Below are 22825 nucleotides of genomic sequence, written 5' to 3' on the forward strand. Positions count from 1 at the left end.
AAACTGGGGAGGTCCAAGCCTGAGGCTCCATCGACAACATTTACAAATCCCTAGAATAGACAGGCTCGTCCTTGCATTCATCCACAAACGTTTATGAAGCCCCCTGCGTGCCGGGTGCTGGGCGAAACGGAGATAGCTCTGTCTCTGAAGATGCTGACAACGACAATTTAAATCCACCACGGGCATAAGGTCTGAGGAGGGGAGAGAGACTGGTTTACGAGATAAGGTGACTGGGGAAGGCTCCTGAAGAGACAACGTGTAAGGTGAGATCTGAAGAGTGCAGGGAAATTTAAAGAATTTTGGAATAAACGAAAGAGATCACTGGCTATCCTTTCAACGACACGCTGGAGCCTCAGGGATTATCCAGTTCTGTGTAGTTTAAAGGTTCTTATTTGCCCTTAAACTATACTATTTTGCAGCTCTGTACACTGAAGATGAAGGATGGCAATGCCAGTAATCCTTATCTACACACATGCAAATAAATCCTGCCCAGTGGAAGGGCACCTCCCTCCCAGTGGCAAAGCTGGTTTTAGGTTCATTTGTAAATTCATTTCAACATTTTTTTACTCCATATAAATACGTGGTTCTGTGTCTTCTCTTTTGAACCAGTTGTGGCACCTGCCTGGTTCCCTCATTAATTAATGAGCTAAATAAAATCTTGGACATATGTTCATTTTGTATCTGTCTGAGAGGTGTGATCCTTATCTTCTTTTAAAATGTATGCTTTAGGGGCCAGCCTGGTGGTATAGTGGTTAAGTTTGCATGCTCCACTTTTGTGGCCCGGGGTTCACAGGCTCAGGTCCTGGGCACAGACCCACACACCGCTCATCAAGCCACGTTGTGGCAGCATCCCACATACAAAATAGACGAAGATTGGCACAGATGTTAGCTCAGGGCCAATCTTCTTCAAGCAAAAAGAGGAAGATTGGCAACAGATGTTAACTCAGGGCCAATCTTCCTCAGCAAAAATAAATAAATTAATTAATTAATTAAAATAAAATAAAATTTATGCTTTAACAAAAATAAGTGGAAGTCAGCCCATGTTCCAGGCAGGGAAAGAGGCCCTGCGGCAAGGAGGGCTGCATGTGATACTGAACCTCTTAATCTCAAGTTGGAGTACCTGACGTGCAGTAAGCCAATCACAGTGACATCCGTGCTTTGAGATGGAGGAAAGTTTATTGGAATTGGCCAAAATGAGAAGGTGGGAGGATAGGTTCTCTCAAGTCCTCCTTAACAGAAGAAGCAGGGGGTTTTATAGAGCTAAGGGGCCTGGCAGGAGGAGTTGTGGAGAAACAAAGGGGAAGTCCGTGTTTCTTTCACTCCAGATAAGCCCCGGGGCAATCTGGCTTCTGCGCATCATCACAGCTGGGGCCTGGTTACCTGGTGATCACACCTTCCATAAAGGCATTCTTTTTCTTCTGCAAAACAAGCTCATAAATCCTCATGAACACTGAGTCACCCCCCAGGTTAAATAAGAAGACAGCAAATTAACAAAATTAACTTCTTTTCATCTGTGTCTGTGTTGGGAAGAAGGTTGAAGGGTAATCATGTTCTTATTGAATATTTACGGTAACCCTCATGTACCCAGCTTCACAGGTAGAATGGGAGAGGTCAGTGTCAGGGCTGCCTGGGGGACCAAGGGATTGCTGGGTCCCAGCTCCCAGGCCGTGTGGGTCTCATACTATGGGAAGCCACTGGTGGTTCCTAATCAGTGGAATAACATGGTCTGATTCGCGGTGTAGGATCCACCTGGCTGCTGGGTGGAGAACGGATTTCAGGGGCAGGAACGGGACTGAGAGGATGTCTGGAGGCTGGAGCAGCGATCCAGGTGGGATGTGACTGTGGCCTGGACTCAGGGGGTTGAGGGGTGAGGAGGTGAGCAGTGTCTGCTGAGCAGCAAAGGAATGGAGAAAGCGCAGGTGAAGGTCACAAAGGGGTACCGGCGTCTGGTTGCACGCACAGGATAAACGCTGTAGGCCAGACTCAGTCCTGATGCCTCTAGGCTAGTACGGGGAGTGGAGGAGGAGCCAGGGGAACCCCAGGAAGCGCTCCTTCTGAGCACGGAGGACGGAAGGCGAGTGGTTGAGGGCATGAGCTCTGCCGCGTGACCTCAGGAAGCCACTTAATTCTCTTGGGACAGTTTCCTTAAAGGAGCCGGTAAGAGAGTCCCTTCCTCAAAGGGCTGATTGGATGACCGAATTATTCTGCCCTCGATAATGGCAGCTAATATTATCTCCCATAGAATAACGAATGCTTTGGGCACATTACAATAACCCTGCATTCGTATAGTACTTGAAATGCTTTTGGACCTTAGGTACAGAGCTGAGATACATGGTGAGGCTCTGTATTAGGTTTCTGTGGCTGCTGTAACAGGTTACCAAAAGCTTTGTGGCTAGAACAACAGATATTTACTCTCTCCCAGTTCTGGAGGCCGGAAGTCTGACATCAAGGTGTGGGCAGGGTTGGTTCCTTCTGGAGGCCCCGAGGGAGAAACTGTTCATGCCTCCCTCCCAGCTTCTGGTGGCTGCCAGCAACCTTTGGCATTCCTTGGCTGATCTGGGTCCCTCTTCACACGGCCTTCCTCTCTGTGTTTCTCCTCCCCTTTGCTTCTCTTATAAAGACACTTGTCTCTGGGTTTAGGGACCATCCTAGTCGGGGATGACCTAATCTCAAGATCCTTAGTTCAAAGAATCCTTTGCAAAGAAGATTTTTCCAAATAAGGCTACATTCACAGGTTCTAGGTGGACATGCCTTTCGAGGACCACCATTCAACGAACTACGAGATCCACGTTTATTTATTTTTCTCATGTAGTGAACCAATTTCTCCAACGCCATCTGCTAAATAGCCCACGCTCTCCCAGTGGTTTGTGATGTCACCTTTTTCATGTACCAAGTTCCCATTTGTCGCCAGCCTTTGTCCGGGCTCTGCATTCTGTTCCAATCATCTCCCTGTTTTTTCTGCCACTACCACACTGTTTTTACTACTATGATTTTGTAATATGCCTTAATATTTGGCAGAGCAAGTCTTCACCTTGGCTCCGTTTTTTCAAAAACGCCTTAAATTTTTAAGGACCTTGATTTTCCATATACATCTTAGAGAGACTCTCAGAACAGTTTATGAGTCCCCTCCAGCCAAAATCTCTTGGGATTTTGGTTGGAATCTTAATGACTTTATAGATTAATTTGGAGACAATTGACATTTTTAAGACAGTAGGTCAGGGACTGACCTGGTGGCATAGTGGTTAAGTACACTCGCTCTGCTTTGGCGGCCCAGGCTTTGCAGGTTCAGATCCCAGGTGCAGACCTGGCACCGCTCAAGCCACACTGTGGCAGCATCCCACATAAAACAGAGGAACATCAGGACAGGTGTTAGCTCAGTGACAATCTTCCTCAAAAAAAAAAAAAGACAGCAGGTCAGTCCATCCGTAAATTGACTATATCCCTCCATTTATTCAGGTTTTCTTTTTATGTGCTTTAATAGAATACAAAAGTGTTCTCCAAGGAGGCCTCATGTGCTCTGCTGGGTAATCAGAGGGGAAGAGCACTCTACAATTGACACATGACACATTTTTATACATCCCCTCTCCCTGGAGTCCTAGTATCTACATTTTACAGAAGAGGACACTGGGGCTGAGAAGGGGGAAGAAACCTCCCCAAGGACACACAGCAGTGACAGAGCTGAGATCAGGTCCACCAGCCAGGCCCCTGGGATGCATGGGGCTTGCATGCTGGGTACCACCCACCCTTGCCCTGAGCCCAGTAAAGCCTTCAGGGGACAGATCTGAGGCCATTCAATCTCTCACTGACAAAGCAAATCAGGGACATCCCGGAGGCCGGTTCACACTGGATCATTTATTTTAAGATCTGCACAAAAAGAGACGCGGCACAGATATACAGAAGAATGATGAGAACACAGGTCGCCTTGACTTGCCGTGCGAGGGCCTGCTTGGATGAAGACCTGAAGGCCATCTTGCTTGTCCTATGGCTCTGGAACCTGGTGCTAATGGGCACCTTGCTGGCCGCACAGCCACGGCCTCCTTCTCCCTTGCTGGTATCCTTGTCCGCAACCACTAGGCACAGGCTGATGGAGGCTGGCGGGAGCCTGCTCAGGGTGGCTGGGTCAGGTCCAGGGAAACGCTGGCTAAAAGGGACAGTGGTGGCTGGAAGGACAGTGGTGATGGCATCCAGGTCTTTGGAGGCCTCCCGGCACAGCCTGGCCCACTCCAGGGGCTGTAGGCCGCTGCCTGGCTTGGTCCGGGCCACCCATCCCATGGCCACCCACAGCTTGTCCAGGCAGCGGACCAGCAGAGACACGGCCACCTGCTGCAGCACAGCTCGCAGCAGCAGTCCCAACACCTTGCTGTTCTCCTGGTGGAAGTCGGCCAGGCCGTAGTAGGCCCACTGGGCCACGGAGAGCAGAGCCAGGCCGGCCTCCCACCGCAGGTGCCGCAGGAGCCGCAGGACGCAGCAGGGGGCCCTATGGATCAGGGTGGCGAGCAGCTGAAGGCCCCAGCTCTGCGCGACGGTCAGCGGCTGCCACAAGGCCCGTTGGAGGGGCAGCAGCACCTCTACGCACAGCTTCCTGGCCAGGATGAGGGTGAGCCGCCCACCCACCTGTAGGCTGCTACAGCACAGGAGGCAGAGGCCCAGCATGCAGACCGAGAGGCAGTGGGAGGCCACACTTGCCAGGGCTGCCTGCAGCCCCAGCAGTGGGGTGTGGAATTTCACCAGACCGGGGCCACACAGGAGCAGGAGCAGGAACAAGAGCTGCCAAGCGCCCCTGGCCAGCAGGCTCCCGTTCTTCGGGGCATCACCCCGGCAGCTGGCGGTGGAGGAACTGGGAGTGGGGGCCTTCATGACCCAGAGGCTCTGTGCCCAGGCTCCCGCCCCAGGGGCATGGGGCTGTGCTCATGCCACAAGCTGGTATTAACTGACCCTCTGGCCCAAATGCCCTGTCATCCTGCCCAGGTGGTTATGCAACAATCAATGACAGCATAAAAGATCAGGATGTGAGCTTGTGTCAAAGAGGGGGAATTATTGCTTCAACGGACCAGGGAGAAAGCCTCGGAAAGTGAAACTGTGATGTTCTAGCTTGGGTCCCTTGTCTTCATGCCCTTATCCTGTGCTGTGGCTGGCACTGGGGGCTGAGCATGTGGGAGCTGAGGACAGTCTCGGCTGACACGAAGCTTCCAGTGTGGTAAGGGAGATGGACATCGAAACACCCTCATGACAAACCGGCCTCCCTCAGCTCCTCTTAGCCTCCCGCTTCCACATCTGCTCCTCCTCGGGTCCTCCCCATCTTCCACCGTGGTGACCGCACCTCGGGTTTTACGTGGCAGCAGAGAATACCTGCCCTTTGGGTATTTGAGCAAAACTTTGGACCCTTTTCTGTTCCTTGGTAAAAGTTCTATTTTGAAATACAGTATTGAGGAAGGACGACTTGTGAATAAAATCAATCCATTTCTTTCCAGACGTTGGATTTTATCTTTGGATTAAACCAACAGTCTCAGATCAGGTAACCCAACCTCCTTGTTTGGGCTTCTTGTAAACAGCTCGCACAGATCAGATCGGTGTGTTACCAGGAGTTCAGTGGTGTGCACGGAGCGTGCACAGCCATTGCGCGTCCACTGTGCGATGATGTCAGGGCGTCATTGGCTGCATCCTATTTCGGCCCCTTTAGGAGAACCCTGTCTCCCCAGAGAAATTTCTTTCAAGCCTTATTTCAGGCACAGTGGACTCCTTCTGGCCACTGGTTTGTTTTGATCATGTGGGTATTATGAATTGTGTTGCTAATCACATTTATCTTTATTTGGCTGCACAGAGGCTCAGACCGAAATGGGAGGACTATTCTGGCATAAACAGAGTTCTGTAATGTGTGTTTTGGCTATGATCCCTCTCTGACTTCATTTTATTTCCCTTCCCTCACTTCCTTACTTCTTTTTTCTTGAGTTGCATAGATCTTGGTATGTAGCCTTAGATGTGTTCTTGAAAAGAAAAAGAATACAGTTAACCCCTGACTGAATCCACACCTACATATATAAATTAGTCATGTTGTTACTGCCACGGAGCTGATTCCGACTCCTAGGGGCCCTGTGGACGGCAGAGCAGAACCCCGCCCAGCCTTTTTGCACCATCTTCTCGCCTTCCAGTACTTTATCAGGCAACGCTTCACTGCTGTTTGTAGTATTTCCATGGCCAATTTTTTGGAAGTGGGTGGCCAAGTCCTTCTTGCTAGTCTGTCTTAGTCTGGAAGCTCCGATGAAACCTGTCCACCGTGAGTGACCCTGCTGCTATTTGAAATCCCAACAGCAGAGCTTTCAGCATCACAGCAACACGCAGCCGCCACAGTGTGACCACCGACAGAGGGGTGGTGTGGTTCCCTGACTGGGAAATGGATCCGGGCCGTGGCAGTCAGAGCGCCGGATCTTAACCACTAGACACCCGGGCTGGCTTATCCTTTCTAAAAGTCACACTCTCTACCCAATATTCTAAGATGGACATCCTCACTCCTGCCCTCCCTGCTTCCTCTCCCCTTAGCCACCTCCAACGACACGTACAAACAGTCTCCTGATCCCTCCATCCTCCATATCTCCTGATTCTGCTCCCTCATGTCCACCTTTAGCGCCCTCTTCCAGGTCACCCACGCTGATGGCTAGCATGGAATAGGGAGAACCCTCCTACCTTACCCCCACCTTCTGGCTGGCCTCTTCCAATCCATAGTGTCATTCTTAGGTAGAGCGGGCTCAGCACACATTTGTTGAATAAACGAACAAATGCCTCTTTTGACAGATGGGGAAACTGAGGCCCAAGGCAATATCCCAGTGAGCGATATGCACAAGTGGCATGACTATGCACGTCCCTTGATGGTCTCCTTCCTTGTGTCTGGAAAGAGGGAATTCCTTTTAAGGGGAACAGTTTGTCCAGGACCTCTAGCGACATTGTTTGTTAAGTCTTTCCTAATCCTCATCACAATACTAAATAGTCTTAATTGGTCTGCGATGATGGCCATCTTGTTCCCCTCTGTCTTTCCACAGTCCGGTGCAGCACCTGGCACAGAGCAGGCCTTCCATAAGAATTTCAGGACGTGACTCAGGATCCCAGAGCTTCTTTTCCAGCAAAGGGGTTACTGAACCCCAAGTCTGAGGTCATGAAAACCCAACCTAAAGTCAGTCAGATTTGAGCTCTGTCCTTCATCGTGTGACTTTTGTCAAATTATTTCCTTTTGGCCTAAAACTTAAGTTTTCTCTGTAAGAGGGGACAATACAGGTCATAGTCCCTTGTCTGCAATTCTGAAATCAAAAAAAATTTTTTTTTTAAATCTTTTTATTTTATTTTTTTTCCTTTTTCTCCCCAAAGCCCCCGGGTACATAGTTGTATATTTTAGTTGTGGGTCCTTCTAGTTGTGGCATGTGGGATGCTGCCTCAGCGTGGTTTGATGAGCAGTGCCATGTCCGCGCCCAGGACTCGAATCAACGAAACACTGGGCCGCCTGCAGTGGAGCGCGTGAACTTAACCACTCAGCCATGGGGCCAGCTAAAAAACTTCTTAAGTGATTTGATGACAAAAACCAAAATGACCTGAATTTTTTAGGCAGCTAAGGCAGCCTTGAACTGATGTGAGGCTATTTATATTTATCCCACTCCATGTGAATATTCATGTTTCTTTACAGAATTAATGTGTTTCAATAAAGGGTTTTGGGAGGATTACATAATGTACAGTATGTGCACCATATTGCAGGATATTATCTAAAACCTGAAAAATGCTGAATTTGGAAACACATCTGGCCCCAAACGTTTCCAACAAGGGCCTGAGGACCTATCACTGCTGCCCCTGAGGAATCGTGTGAGGATTAAACGGGAGATGGTGTGAGCAATGCCAGGCCCAGAATCAAAGAGCAGGAGGGGGTGGGATGGAGGTGGAGGGTGAGATATGGGACAGAACGTGTGCGCTCACTCGCCTGCAGCGAAGAGGCTGGTACCCAGTCAGGGCAGGGCCTTGGGCGGCAGCCACAGGAGTTAATGCTTAATCCTGAGGAAGCGACAGGGGGCCGGGGAGGGGGGAGGGGAGGGAAGTAACAAGATGAGATTATTTTCTTAGAAAGATTTGGAGGGGCAAGCCTGGAGGCAGGGAGAGCACTTAGGAGCCTCCTGGGTCACTGGGAGTCCAGGCAGAGATCAGCAAGGGCCCTTCATGCAGAAGGTCCGGGAGGCAGGGAGAACCAGGCTCTGTGAGGCTGGGCAGCTGGACCCACGACCCTGTTACAGTGCAAAGGGCATGATCTGCTTGGCCAAGACAAAAGCCAGTCTGTCAAGAGGCAAGATAGCGGCAGAGAATGGGGCCAGCCCTGTGGCCACGTGCTCTGCTTCTGCAGCTGAGGGTTTCACTGGTTCAGATCCCGGGCATGGACCCAGCACTGCTCACCAGGCTGTGCTGAGGTGGCGTCCCACATGCCACAACTAGAAGGACCTGCAACTAGAATATATAGCTATGTACTGAGGGGCTTTGGGGAGAAGAAGAAGAAGAAAAAAAAAAAGATTGGCAACAGATGTTAGCTCTGGTGCCAATCTTTAAAGAAAAAAAAAGATGGCGGCAGACAAAGGGCATTCTATTAAGTGATGAGCTAGCTGATCAGAAGACGGTGGACCAGCGTCCTAAAAAACCATGTTAAATGGGTACAGAATCTTGAAGCAGTCATATACAGCTAGCGGGCTACAGAGGAGGGGGTCAGGAATGTTGACCCCTGGCTTGCACACTGGGAGTCACCACACCAGACCTTTCAGCAGCCCTGGATGATGGATACCAGTACAGAATCTCTGTCCAGGCGTCATTACATTCTTAAGGAACTCAAAAGAACAAAGTTGTCATCTTATTGCAGCTGGGCTGTGCACATCAAGCAGGAGCCATAAAATCTACAGAGCATGTGTATCTCCTGGAGGGTGCATAGCCAGCTGGGTTAATCAGAGGTCACTCAAAGTTACAATATGGCTTCCTCTCTATAATATGGCTTCCCTTATGTCAACCTCGTGTTGAGCTAGTATCACCCCAGGTTCAAAGACGCTCAGGACCAAGCGCGAGCCACCAGGGCCACAGCAGCTGGATACCGGGAGGAATGGCCGGGATGGAGCTTGAGGGACGGTCCCGAAATCAAGATGCGTTACACGCAAGCTGGCATCTGGAAGCACCTCGTGGTTGGGAGCCAGGAAACCAGAGCTTCAGTCTTTTCTCTCCAATTTACAGCAGGTGGGAGCGGCGCAACTCTTTCCAATTCAACGTGCCTGCAAAATGGCAATAACGCTCATCCACTGTGGGGGACGAAAATGGGACACCACGTGTGAAAGCCCACAGCAGGGTTATTCAATCCCAGAGAGGACTGCATTTCAAATGAAGAGAAGCGACGCAGCCAGCTTCCTTAAGCGCAACGGCGTGTTTCATTCAATTTGGCCGCTGCCCAGCGCCGTGGGTTTCTTGCATTCTAATTCTCTGCCTGCGTTTCGTGGCTCTTCACTAAGTTTGAACCCAGCTGCTTGCCGTAGAGTCTCTCCTTCCCGCCTCCGGAGCTGACGCCCGGCTGGGAACTAGCGCTAGGCGGGGACGGGCGTGCGTGGAAGGGGCGCCATGTCCCCGCCCCCCGACCCGACGTCCGCCGCGGGCGCGCGCTCGCACGCCGGAAGGGGCGGGGCCAGGCTGGGCTTTATATATCACGGGCCGTGAGTCAGCCGACCTCTACCGGGGGATTGTGACAGGAGGATGGTACGTGTGGATATGGCGGCTTCCCCTTTGTCTCCAGTGGCGACACGGCTGAATCGGTGGTGCATCGTCGCCATCTCGGCTCGCCGGGCGCTGGGGGCCTGCTCTAGGAGCACGGGGGCCTCTGCGGCATCCGCAGTCAGGCCTATTTTCTGGAAACGCTGGAGGCGTGTGGTTGGCCTTGAGCTTGCCGATCGGCCCGGCGCGAGGCCTTGGGGCGGGAGCTGAGCGGGCGGGCCGGGTCCCGATAGTTTTCACGCCTTGGGTTGTTTCTGGGTCCCGCCCTCACCAGTTTGGAGCTAGTGGGGATCGGAGTCCGTGAGCACCTGGGCCGGGAGGACCTGGCGCGGGGGCCCTGGCGGTGCTGTTGCCGAACCGGGAGGTGCGGATGTCAGAGCAGCAGGCGGGTGGGGGCCTCGGGCCGGTTGGTCGGGCTCGTTAAGAAAAGACGGAGACGGTTGGTGCAGCTCCTCGGGCCCGTAGAGCTCCGTAGCCGCAGGTGATGAGCTTATTGACGGGCGGACAGAGACTCTGTGCTGATTGTCACGCTCTGATGTGGCTGTCGCGCTCCGGGGGCCTGCGCGCCTCATCTGAGCTCCGCTCGGAGCGGGAGGTGCCTATAGTACCTTTATCGCTACCCAGTCGTGGTCCAGAGGCGCTTTTGTGGTCATTGTCCCTATTTTGCTTTCCTAAAGGCACCTGGTGTGCCCTCGTGTTTAGAGGAAAAAATGGATGGCTCGTTTTCCTAAATTATGAAGTGCAGATTTGAGCTCAAGGTTCAGGTGAAACTCAGTTGGGTGCTGCTTTCTGGGCGTGTGTTCCTGCGAAAAGTGCACCGAATCCAGGCTGAAAGCCTGTGACCTGGGTTGCTGGGTCTCGGTTCAGCATCACCAGAGTCCGTTTAGTACCCAGGCAGCTGGGATTCAAGTGAGAGCTGCTGAAACGTTTGGGTGCTGACGGTGGCCCTTTTCTCCTAGTCTCACAGGAAGTTCTCCGCCCCCAGGCACGGGTCCCTGGGCTTCTTGCCTCGGAAACGCAGCAGCCGGCACCGCGGCAAGGTGAAGAGTTTCCCCAAGGATGACGCTTCGAAGCCCGTGCACCTCACGGCCTTCCTTGGCTACAAGGCCGGCATGACCCACATCGTGCGTGAGGTCGATAGGCCCGGGTCCAGTACGTACGAGCTGCATTCTCCAACCTGGAGGCGCGGGTCGGAGTGGAGGGTTGGGACTGGCTAGGTGGGGCAAAGCTGTCAGAAGAGGACAGACTCCTAAGAGATGAACAGAAGCTTTGAGGGGGGTGGAAATAATAATATATTTTAGGACTAATTAATATTCCTGAGGTTCAGATGCCTGGCACTGCTTGCCTTAGGCAGAGGCCTGTGATGAAGTCAGAGCACGATGTAAGTTTGTCGAGAGCCACAGCAGAGAAGTATGCTGACTTGGGCTCACCCTCTGAGACTCAGATAGAAACTATTGACATGTTGCTGGCAGCACTGAGCTGCCAGCCTCACCTAAAAACTCGAGGTATTGAACCACAGTCGATCACAGGAGGTACTGTTACCACCGCACTGTACTTCGTTAGTACTCAGATCGTCTGGGTAATAAGGAATTTGTTTGCATGTGGAGGTTTCTCTGATAGAACTGAAGCCAGACTTACTTGGCTGATGAGGGTCCAGATATTTTTGATTGCGTTAGAGTTGTAAGTGCGTGCACACTGAGAAGGATGCAGTAAGGACGGTCCTTGGGGCCAGCTTGCTGATAAATGGGCTTCTGCAGACTTACCTGTTACCTGAAGCGCGTTGCCTTGCTGGCCTCAAAGGGCTCTTCACCTTTTTGTACAAAACATCGTAACCCTTTATTGGGGTCTCTAGTCAGCCCGCTGAGGTCTGAGTACCTGCTTTCTTTGCAGAGGTGAACAAGAAGGAAGTTGTGGAGGCTGTGACCATTGTGGAGACGCCACCCATGGTGGTTGTGGGCATTGTGGGCTACGTGGAAACCCCTCGGGGCCTCCGTACCTTCAAGACCATCTTTGCTGAGCACATCAGTGATGAGTGCAAAAGGCGCTTCTACAAGAACTGGTAAGGGTGTGGGAGGCGTGCATGCCCTGCAGGGTTAGGGGCTGGAGAGAAGGGTGGGCTGTGCAGGGCTTCCTCACTGTAGCAGGGAGGGGCTGTGCTACTGTCAGACTTAGGTGCCTCTTGAGCAGCCACTGGTGTATGGAGTTGGGAGCAGCACCTTGAGGCCTTCCCTCGGTGTGCAGTGTAGTGGGTGTTGTCTGAGGACTCAGTGCTCCATTCTCTTGGTTGCTGGGAAGTGTCGAGTCCTCAGAAGCTGAGAGCAGTGTAATTCCCAGTCCTCCCCAGGTGTGTGGTCTGGTTAATGGTTAAACTGGAGCAAGAATTAGTGTGTATCTGAATGTTGGTGACTTGCATTAATCTTGTGGACCTCTGCTAGCTCCGCTCGGCTCTGCCCGATGAGCTTCATCTAGGCTCCGCTTGCCGGTGGAAAAGGCTCCTTAGAAGCCGGCAATGAGCCCCATCCCCATTTGGTGCCAGCGTGCCTTCCGCTCGCCCCTTGGAGGGGTGATGAAGGCCTGCACCCGGCCCCTCCCCAACTCTGCTCTGCTCCTGAAGGCATAAGTCTAAGAAGAAGGCCTTCACCAAATACTGCAAGAAGTGGCAGGATGAGGACGGCAGGAAGCAGCTGGAGAAGGATTTCAGCAGCATGAAGAAGTACTGCCAGGTCATCCGTGTCATCGCCCACACCCAGGTGAGCGCCCGCCCGTGCCTTCCCGTCAACACAGGTGACTGCCTACATGGTCACGTGTGGTTTTGGCTATCAAGTGCTACCTTTTGGGGGGTCTCGCTTATCTTCTGAGTTGATTCTGAGTTCAAACTGATTTTGTGTCAAGCCTCAGGATTGTAGGGAATGGGGAGACGGGGTCAGGTTTCTGGAACTTATTTCCTAGTTGGAGGAGGTGGGCCAGCGAACAGCCCGGGGGTGGTTAGAAGTTACACAGCTATACAGTGCAGCCACTTCCCTGCCCTTGAGGCCTGCCTTCCTGGGCTAGGTTAGGGACAGTGGGGACAGTGGCTTGAGAATCCATCCAGTGCCTCCACGTTGGCGGGTTGGTTTTTCTGTTGCCAGCAGAGGGCACTGTGTCCCGTTGGCTCTTAATTAGGAAAACTGTGCCCCGTTTTAGAAAAACTGGTGGCTCGTGATTAACGTCAAGTGCCTGACAACAGTCAGTAGGAAGCACTGGGCCACGCGTAGCGAGACACTTTGTTAGATTAATTTTCTTTTCTAACCTTTGCCGCTTTGCTCGGCTGTGGTGCTGCCCTGCTCCCAAATGTAAGTGGCTTATTGATAGTTACAGAGCAAGGTCGATGGCTGGGGGGGGCGGCTAGGGCAGTGCCCAGGGAAAGTGGCCGAGAGGACAGTGATGAGCACTGGGCAAGTTGGGCAGGATTTAGTTAAGCTGGCTTGTCTTGATGTGGGCCCTGTGGGTCTGTTAAGGATCAGCTCATCCCAATGGTGGTGATTCAGACATCAGAATTGGAAGGTGAATTGTACCTAGAGGAAGGACGTTGATTTTGCCAGTAGGGAAATGCATTTCCCTGACAGTTAGGCCCCAGTGTGCGTTCTCCACCGTGGGGGGAGAGCTTGAGCTAAGCTGCCCCCATCCCCCCCAGATGCGCCTGCTCCCTCTGCGCCAGAAGAAGGCGCATCTCATGGAGATCCAGGTGAACGGAGGCACAGTGGCCGAGAAACTGGACTGGGCCCGCGAGAGGCTGGAGCAGCAGGTCCCTGTGAACCAGGTGTTTGGGCAGGACGAGATGATTGATGTCATTGGCGTGACCAAGGGCAAAGGATACAAAGGTGAGCTTTGCGGTGGCCCGGGTCGGTGTGGCTAACCTCTGGGAGAGAAGGTCTCAGGCTGGCTGTTCGATGAGGAGACTCTGGAATGAGCGCTGGGCACAGCGCCCGAGTCAGACTGCGGAAGCATTCCTAGCTGCCTTCCTTCTGAGAGCAGTTCTGGGGTCCAGTGCCTGGCGTAAGGTGGGGACTGGGGATGCCACACATTGGAACCCTTACTGCTTGCACGCAGCCCATTGTAAAATAAATGTCAAGGGGAACCTGGAGATTTGGCCGGCCCCTGCTGGTGCGAGCTGTGTGAAGGCCTTAAAGTACACACATTCCTCTTTGGTTCAGGGCTAAGTCTATGGCCCATTCTTGTTCCCAGGGTTCTAACTCGAGGTTTGTGTCTGGGCAGGTATTCAACTTGAGTGGAAGTATAAGAAGGGTGGGGAAGGACATAGGGGTTTGAGAGTGACTTGCAGATTCAACCCACCTTTTCCTCAAACGTAGCTGGTCGTTGGGTGTTGGCTGTTCTGTGTATAAGCAGCAGAAATGAACACACTTGAGTAGGGCCTTCACAGCAGGAAGCGGCTTGTGGCGTGAGTGCCAGACACCCAGTAACAGCGTGTTGTTCCAGGGGTCACCAGCCGCTGGCACACCAAGAAGCTGCCCCGCAAGACCCACCGAGGGCTGCGCAAGGTTGCCTGCATTGGGGCCTGGCATCCCGCCCGAGTGGCCTTCTCCGTGGCGCGGGCCGGGCAGAAGGGCTACCATCACCGCACGGAGATCAACAAGAAGGTGAGCTGCCCAGGGCTGTGTCTGGGGGCTTCAGCCTGGGAGGAGACAGACAGTCCCTGTCCCCGCCGCTCCAGCTGGTGGCGGAGCTTTTGGGCGTCACACAGGCTTAGTTGCTCATGTCTGATGGGCACAGTTCTGGCTTGTGGGTTATGATTTGTAAGGTGCCATCCTCGAGGGTGGTTCTGGTGCAGTGGACCCTTGGCGTGTGACTGGGGGTGACATGAGGTTTCGTCTCACGTGGGTAGCAGTATCTTTAGTTTAGGCCCAGCCAGCTTTCCTTTGCTCTGAGACTGAATCGCCCTATCACTAGGACTGAGGTCACAGTCGTAGCTGTCTTCCCAGAGTCTTGCAGGCTAGCCCACTGCCAAGAGGGGGCGTTAACTTTTCCTAATGATGTCCCTCCAGCTCGCTCTGTCTGGGGACACCTGAGGCTCCTGGCCTGCGCCCTGTCCTGCTTCCTCCTTCCTGAGTATTTACAGTCCTTTCTTTGGTTCAGATCTACAAGATTGGCCAGGGCTACCTCATCAAGGACGGCAAGCTGATCAAGAACAATGCCTCCACTGATTACGACCTGTCTGACAAGAGCATCAACCCTCTGGTGAGTAATGGCAGCTGTCTTCTCAGCTTCTGATGCCTGGGTCTGGCTGGGGGTTCCCCCTCATTCTTTGTGACTCTGCCCTAGGCCCCACTGATAGGGCAGGGAGCCTGGTGCTTTTGGGGCCTGGCTGATTCACAGGGCTTGTAAGCGGCGGGTCTTCAGTCCACTCGCTGGTAAAAGGGGGCTCTCGGGCCAGCTGTTCGGTGATGAGACTCTGGAATGAGCGCTGGGCACAGCGCCCGAGTCAGACTGCGGAAGCATTCCTAGCTGCCTTCCTTCTGAGAACAGCCTGTGTGTTGGGGCTGGGCACCACCTGAACCAAAAGGTCAAATGTGTCTGACTTGTTGCCAGCTCTATCCTGATCTGTGCTGACCTGATGGCCTTGCCTTTTCCCAGGGTGGCTTTGTCCACTACGGTGAAGTGACCAACGACTTTGTCATGCTGAAAGGGTGTGTGGTGGGAACCAAGAAGCGAGTGCTGACCCTTCGCAAGGTGAGCCTGGGGCCCTTCCTGCTGGTGGAGGGTGGCCGCGCCCCAGGACCCTGCAGACAGGAGCTGCTCCCTCCTGTGGACGACAGGAGAGAAGTTCAGCAGCTGGGGGGCAGGGAGCCGCACGCAGGGCTGAGCTTTGTCAGGGAGAAAGGGGGAGTTCAAAGGAAAAGGAGGGCTTGCCACTCCCTTAGCACTGGCTTTGAAGTCCTGGGAGGAGGAAGTTCCCAGGCTGGCTGGGCCCAGCTGTTTGCTTCAGTTTTTGCGTGTATCCTCATCCGCCTGGCCGCAGAGGGGAGCTCCTTGGGCAGACCCGGTGAGACAGCAGAGGTGTGGGGGAGGGGGCGGCACTGCTGGCTCCAGGGCTGCCCGTGCAGGTCTCACAGGAGGGGCCTGTGAACGAGGATGATGTGGAGAAAGGCCTGGCCTTTAATCACCTTCTTCTCTTGGCCCACAGTCCCTGCTGGTGCAGACGAAGCGGCGGGCCCTGGAGAAGGTTGACCTCAAGTTCATCGACACCACCTCCAAGTTTGGCCATGGCCGCTTCCAGACTGTGGAGGAGAAGAAAGCATTCATGGTGAGCGCCTCTGCCTTGCTGCTTGTGGGGTGGGGTGGCTCCCAGCTGCTATCACATGTCAGCCTGCCAGCTGCCCCTCTGCTGCTGGTTCAGGAGGAGGCAGCAGGGCTGGCTCCTGGGGTCCCCAGAAGGGCCGCCTTGTGCCTGGGCTCGGGCTGGGGCTCCTGGCCCAGGCCCTCTGATCCACTAAGGCGAGGTTGTTCTTACGTCCTGCTGCCGTCCTCTGCGTCTAGCCTTACTTGCTGCACCTCTCTCCACAGGGACCACTTAAGAAAGACCGAATTGCAAAGGAGGAAGGAGCTTGATGCCAGCAGCAGATCGTGCAGCTGGTGGGGTCCCAATAAAGAGTATTTTCCAGTGACGTCTGCCTCACTTTATCTTTCAGTCCCTGCTGCTTCTGCAGGGACCTTGTGCTCCCCGGGGCATGCTGCCCTCAGCCTTTGGGTACCCTGGGCTGCTTTTTGCCTGGCCACTCGCCTCGCCCCTCTCCCTGGAACAGACTAGGTATAGGGGGAGGTAAGCGCCGAGCCTGGGGTGGCGAGTTTGGGCAAAGTATTTGTCACCTGGGCGAGGCGGCTGGGGCTCTGCTGAAGTTGTGTTTGCACAGCTTGGGTGGTTAGCGCTGTGGAGATGGAAGGAGACACGAGGCCTTGCTGTTCCCTGGTGCCTTTGGCATTCCCGGTGGGCATGGCAGGGCACACCCTGGGTCTCGAGTGTACAAATGCTCATGCACATAGGAGCAGGTTCCAGTTCGGGCTTGTCGAGGTTCTTTCGTAACCTGCAGCCAAGTTCGGGTGGGGAGAGGGGGCTGTCATGCAGAAGGCCTGAGCAGCACCTGGGGCTAGGACAACACGCTGAAGTGTTCACTTTGAGGAGGGCCCTGGTTGGTTTAGTTTACCCACCCAGTGTCATGCAGCCGAGAACCCGGCCTGCAGAGAGAAAGTTACTTGTCCCAGTTCACCCAGCTGGTGAAGTCACTGGGGCCTGGGTCTGCCCCCATGCCCCTGCAGGAGGTGCCCACCCCATGCTGTGTTGACCAGCGTATGGAGCACCTGCAGCTTCCAGGATGCTGGTGAGTGGCTCGGCTGCCTTCTGACCTGCCCTTCAGCCCAATGACTTGGCTCCCTTGTGGTCCCTGGCCATCCAGGTGTGCAAGATGCCCTTGCTGGGACCTTGCCGTCCCCCCGTTTATCTCATTCTTGGCCAGGGCTGCTCCCCACGTAAGGTCTGGCTGTATGGCATGTTTCCTCAGCTCCACTGAGCTGAGGGCAGAGACCACTGCTGGAGCCCCTCGGACTGCACCCTGCCCGGCGGTCTGGCAGCTGGCAGGGCCTCCACCAGTGGCATGGACTCAGAAAGGTGGTGATAGAAGTGGACTTGGGTCCCATGTATGTGGCATTGTTAAGGAAAGTTCCTGGTCCAAGTCTCTCTGCTTCTCCCCAGGCATGGCCCCCCACCAGTGGGCTGAGGCCCCATGTCCAAGGTTGGGGCCCAGAGGAGGTTGCTGGAGTTGCGCGTGGGCCTGAGGCAGAGGCAGGGCGAGGTCTGCAGTGTGCTGAGCAGGAGACAGCCTGGGACCTACCCCTGTCTGCCCAGCATTTCTGGAGCTCTTCTGAGCTCTACGGGGTGTAGTGGGCCTCTGTCTACTGCTGGGCTAATGCATAGGCTCCACACCACCCCGCAGTGCCTCCCGCTGGCACCTGGGATCCAGCCCCGAGGGGCTGCAGTTGCGCTTCTGGCTGGAGCCACCAGAGGGTGGGAGTGGGCAGCACCCGTTGGGCCCACCCTAGGAACCTCTGCAGGAGGCCCTGGCGCCCAACCAGGGTCTCTTGGGTGCCCCACGGTCCTGGAAGTCAAGCCCACTGCCAGGGGAGGTCAGGACCTGGCCCAAGGCCACCAGGCACCTCTGGCAGATCCGGGCATGGGACCTGGGCCCCGGGCCCCACCTGGGCTTGTGCCTCTGTAGGAGCCTCTGTCCAGTCAGGTCCTGGGGAGCATGCTGAGCTGGGCAGGGGCCCCACTGCGTCCCCTCACCTGTCCGGGTTGCCCTTGGCCTCTTAAGGTGGGGGCCTCCCCCTCCTCTTAGGCCAGCCCTGGAGCCGGCTGCCCACCCAGCCTAGGTGGGAAAGGCCTTGCTGCTCTGAGACATACTGCCAGGCCTCTCTCCCTGTCAAGGCCTCCATCCCTTCCTCTGGGATGTGGAGGCCAGAGGACAAAGGCCCCTATAGCAGAAAAGAGGAGTGTGTGCTCCCAGGCTGAGGATGCATGTGTGCATGCACTCATACCACAGACACACCTCTAAGTGACAGGCTGTCCCCATACTTAAATGTCGCCATGCAGGTGACACAAGAAGAAAGCCCTTGTCAGGGGCAGCGTCGCTTGGCAGGGCTTGAGCCCTAGACTGTTGGCCATCCACATGTCCCCATCCTCCTGGTTTCCTCCTGGCCAGTGAGTGACTTTGGGCACGGCCCAGAACAGTTCCGATCCCCCCTCCTCTGGTGGTGACTTGCCACCTCGGCGGTGGTTGGGGGACCGGATGAGGAAGACACCCCAGTGGGCGCACAGGAGGCCGGAGCTGCCGCGGTCGGGATAAACCACAAGGGCTTCCCGGGGCAGCCCGAAGCTCCCCCACGGGGGCTGTGGGGTTGGCGTCACTCACTGAAGAAACCCTGTCGTCTCCTGTGGACGCAGCTCCCCTCCAGGTGCAGGGAGCCGTGGGAACTCAAGGCCCTTCTCAAGGAGCTGATATTCTAATTGTGGCAGACAGAACACACAGGCGACCACGAGTTTTAGAAGTGAGGAATGCTGTGAAGAAAGAAAACAGCCCACTGGGAGAGAGAGTGATGCGGGGTCGGGGGAGGCCTCTGAGACCTGAGAGTGGAAAGGCTCCAGCCTGGTAGACTTCTGTGGGGACAACACTCCAAGCAGAGGGAACAGCAGGTGCAAAGGCCCTGAGGTGGCAATGAGGCTTCTGGCCTCACATCTGAGCTCCCCAAGGGAAGGTCTGTGCATGAGCTCTGTGGAGGCAGGACTGAATCCCCCGCCTCCCTAGCCGGGGCCTGGTAGATAGCAGGTGCTCAATTAATGTCATTCCCTGTTCTAGGACTCACCCACGCTTGTGAATGTGTTGGGGTGTCCCAGATAGGGGTCCCCGGGCATTTCTGTGGGCCTGCGGTGGGTGGGGCAGCCATCTCTGTCTCCTGCAGTCTGACTGAGGGCGCCTCTGAGTGCCTGTCGGCGTATGCTTCCTGTCGCCAGCACCCCCGGACAGGCCTCGCTGGAATCCTGCGGTGACAGAACAAGGAGCCTCATTCCATTCCTCTTGAAGAAAAAAGAAAGAAAAAAGAAAATACCTGCAGGGAATTTCTGTGCAAGTGGGAACAGGGAGGTGGAGGTGGCGGGAGCCATCATGGCCTTAAAAGGCACGACAGAGCCAGTGACTTTGCTGAGCTCACGGGGGACGGCCTCGGCGGGTGGAGGGGTGGGCAGCCAGCTGCCACCTCATGAGCTCCCCCCAAAGTGCTCTCCCCCCGGATCCTCGCTGACAGCCTCGCCAGGGGGGCTGCGCTGTGGGCTCTCTGTCCTCCGCCCGCGACCCGCCCCCGCCCCCAGGTGCCCAGCCTCCTGCTTCCAGCCTCACCCTCCTGTCGGCGCCCAGCGTGCAGCTGCTTGTCTGAGGCTCCCATGGGTCCCCCACCCCTCCAGGCGACATCCTGCCGCCCAGGCTGGCACTCAGGGCCTGCCGACCTCTCCAGCGTTGTGTCTCGCCCAGGCCTCCTAGCTTCCTGACCCGAGACTCCTGGCCCTCTCTCCGAGGAGCATGGCCTGCCCTGACCTCACTGGAGGCTGGAGAGTGACGTCCACGGGCCCAGCAGGGAGGATGGCAGCATCCAGGAACCTTCCAGGGCCCGTTAGCACATCAGAACTCAAAGTATGAGATTGTCACCAGGTCCTTGGCATTCATTAGCCCCCTGGATGCCCCCACACAGCACTGCCCAGCGCCCAGCCTCCTGGGCCCCCCACCCACAACGCCCAGCCCCCACTCTGACATCGAAGGCCTCCGGAGGGCAGTGCCTGGGCGGCAGGTGGTGATGGCTGTGAACACCTTACCCCTGCCAGGCGCCGTCCTCAGTACTTTGTATATATAAACTCCATCTTAGGTCACCCCTTGGAGCAGATTCTCCTGTTACCCCATTTTACAGAGGAGAAACTGAGGCTCAGAGAGGTTGAGTAACTTGCCCAAGGGCACACAGAGTGTCTAGCTAGTAGGGCTGGGATTTGAGCCTAGGCATCTCTTCGCCCTGACCCTCTGCTCCCAGGGGCCTGTAACACATATTTTGGCTCGAGGGCGAAGAAGTAGGGTACTCGAGCATGTTCTGTAAGCCAAGCCTTGTGCTGGATGCTGGCAGAGTTACCTTAATCCTTACAACCACTATTCCCACTTCACAGACGGGGAACATGGGGGCCCAGAGAGATTCAGAGAACCCTGCGAGGTCGCAGGGCTGGAACATGCTCCTCCAGGCGGGTCTCACTGGATCATGAGTCGGTGCCCCTGTTCTCACTCCTGCTTTTAATGAGGAAATTGAGGCACAGAGAGGGTCAGCACGGGCCCCTCAGGTCAGACTCTCAGGAGCGGTAAAGCAGGGATTCAGACCCAGTAGCTCAGCACTAACCACTGCACCACACGGCCCCTGCTGAGTAGGGGCCTGGAGGCTCCTGTGAGGAATGGGAGGGGCACCAGCAGCCACTGTGGCACCAGTGTTCCTTTGCCCCCCGCCTCTGGTGGGCTCACACCCTGGGCCCTGCCTGTCTGATCCATGGGGGCGGCAAGGATGCTGCCAGCCGACAGGTGGGGTGGAGAAGCCAGTACCGCAACCAGCCCCGCCCTCCTGAGGCCCTGGCCCCACAGCTGGTCCCAGGCCACCGGCTTCATGTAACTATGGAGAAGTGGCGCCTCCCGGCCCGCTCCCCGCCTGAGCCCCATGCAGCCAGGCAGAGGAAAAGGGCTGTGAGAGAATGCCCTAAAGATAGCCACTCGCCGACTTCCCCATCCTCCCTGGTCACCACCTCGTCCCCATGGCGCCCCCAGCAGGCCCCGCCCCGGGTCAGGCCACTCCTCAGAGCGGGGGGCGCAACACAGGGACCCAGGCAATGGTTCACCGTGGGAAGACTCTGCACCCTCCTGGCCCCAGCCAGACAGGGCTGTACCTCATCTGCTCATGTGGTCCCCTCAACAAGGGACAGGAGCATCACTACCACCCCCACTCCATGGGCAGGGGCCCGAGCAGACGGGGCACCAGCTCCCACGAGCACACAGGCCCGTTCACACGCTAGTGCCAGGAACACACCTCGATACTGACACAACCACACCATTTCCATCATGGCTGGGGCCTGTGAGCACACTCGCGTGGCAACCTGAAGGCCCATTAGGACACCACCACTGTGCCGTCACATTAGTCTCTGAGTCCACCTGCACGCACGAGGAAGCATCTACACCAGGGAAATCGGTCAACGTGCACACCAGGGCCTTCCTTCTGGAGAGCTGGCTGTTAACCAGTTACCAGCACACCACTGGCCTCAACCTCCGCGTCTCCTGCTGGCCACTCCCCACGGCTGAACCCACCGGAAGCAGGCAGGAGTGGGGTTGGTGCAGGCCCTAGAGGTCAGCATCCTGGGGCACGGAGCAGGGGTGGCAGGGCGGATGAGGCGCTGGAGGGACAGCCCGCACAATGCCCGGCTCTTTGCTCTGCTCCCTCGGGGCCGGGTGCTATCCTGAACACGTCACAGATACACTCCATCAAAGACGGGGCTCCCCGGATCAGAAGCTTCCCATGGCGCCGCATCACACGTCCATTTGTTCCTGGATCCAAATGTTTCTTAAGCACTTCCTGTGCATCAGCCATCTTGGTGTGGCTTCCAAGGCTCCTCACAGTCTGGCCCCGGTCTGCCTACTGGCTCGTCACAGGATACTGGGCTACGGATGTGGGGACCATCAGAGTCGTCCTGCCCAGGTTTCCTGGCTGTGCCTCGGTGGCCCCCGTGCAGTGCGTGAGAAAGCCGGGCAGGGCTGGATCCTGGCACTGTCTCACCACCTCTGAGGGCTGGGATGAGGGTTCTACGGGATCCTGTATGGGATGGGTCCTGGCACGGAGTCATCGCTCGTCTGCCCCACACTCCCCATTAGTAAATAGGTACTGAGTGTGTGGACAGCCCTATGAGAAGGCAACATTACTTCCATTTCACAGGTGGCAAAACAGGCCTCAGAGAGGGCAGCCGACTTGCCCAGGGTCACACACCCAGCACATGGCTCAGCCTGGCTTGGCACCCAATGCCCCCTAAGCCAGGGCCGGCAATAGCTATGTTTGGTTTGGCCCTCAGAGTTGCAAAAATAAATAAATAAGTTGAGCCGACATTTAAAAATCGGGAGCTTTCACATAGAATTCAGATTTCCAGCTTCTTCGGGAAATGGGACCATCTGGCGGATGCAGACAGGAGCCGCGAAGCAGCCGCCCCTTCACACCGTCTGCACCTGCCCCCTGGCTCGTTTCCACGCCTGGCCCGACTCCTGAGGGTGAGGCCCCTCTCCCACCCCACAAGCTGCGCTGCCTCACAGTCACCTTGGTGACCCCAGATCCCAGCAGGGCCCAGCACACAGTAGGTGCTCAGCCAGGGGCTGGGAGGTGGGAGGGACGGGATGGAGGACAAATGAACCTCAGTTTCCTCATCTGAAGCATGAGGCCCCGGGAGAGCTGGGTCGGA

At 55.5% G+C, this 22825-nt stretch overlaps 1 protein-coding gene and 4 non-coding genes across 5 annotated transcripts; all 5 read left to right on the forward strand.

Moving 5' to 3' along the window:
* The first annotated feature begins 9614 nt into the window (after positions 1 to 9614).
* Positions 9615 to 16427, forward strand: RPL3 (ribosomal protein L3). The gene is made up of 10 exons (XM_014850088.3): positions 9615 to 9750; positions 10725 to 10917; positions 11656 to 11824; positions 12380 to 12515; positions 13439 to 13625; positions 14242 to 14402; positions 14899 to 15000; positions 15397 to 15492; positions 15947 to 16066; positions 16327 to 16427. Exons 1-10 carry the CDS (start codon positions 9748 to 9750, stop codon positions 16369 to 16371), a joined length of 1212 nt encoding a protein of 403 aa, XP_014705574.1. The 5' UTR covers positions 9615 to 9747; the 3' UTR covers positions 16372 to 16427.
* LOC123283626 (small nucleolar RNA SNORD43) lies at positions 10242 to 10305 on the forward strand. The gene has a single exon (XR_006524302.1). It is a non-coding gene; the product is annotated as a small nucleolar RNA SNORD43 (small nucleolar RNA).
* On the forward strand, positions 12326 to 12379 carry LOC123283652 (small nucleolar RNA U82P). The gene has a single exon (XR_006524328.2). It is a non-coding gene; the product is annotated as a small nucleolar RNA U82P (small nucleolar RNA).
* LOC123283645 (small nucleolar RNA U83B) lies at positions 13687 to 13780 on the forward strand. The gene has a single exon (XR_006524321.1). It is a non-coding gene; the product is annotated as a small nucleolar RNA U83B (small nucleolar RNA).
* LOC123283644 (small nucleolar RNA U83B) lies at positions 15196 to 15289 on the forward strand. Its single transcript, XR_006524320.1, has one exon. It is a non-coding gene; the product is annotated as a small nucleolar RNA U83B (small nucleolar RNA).
* Positions 16428 to 22825: the final 6398 nt, after the last annotated feature.

This window comes from Equus asinus, chromosome 4, assembly GCF_041296235.1.
Source record: "Equus asinus isolate D_3611 breed Donkey chromosome 4, EquAss-T2T_v2, whole genome shotgun sequence".
Classification (NCBI taxonomy): domain Eukaryota; kingdom Metazoa; phylum Chordata; class Mammalia; order Perissodactyla; family Equidae; genus Equus; species Equus asinus.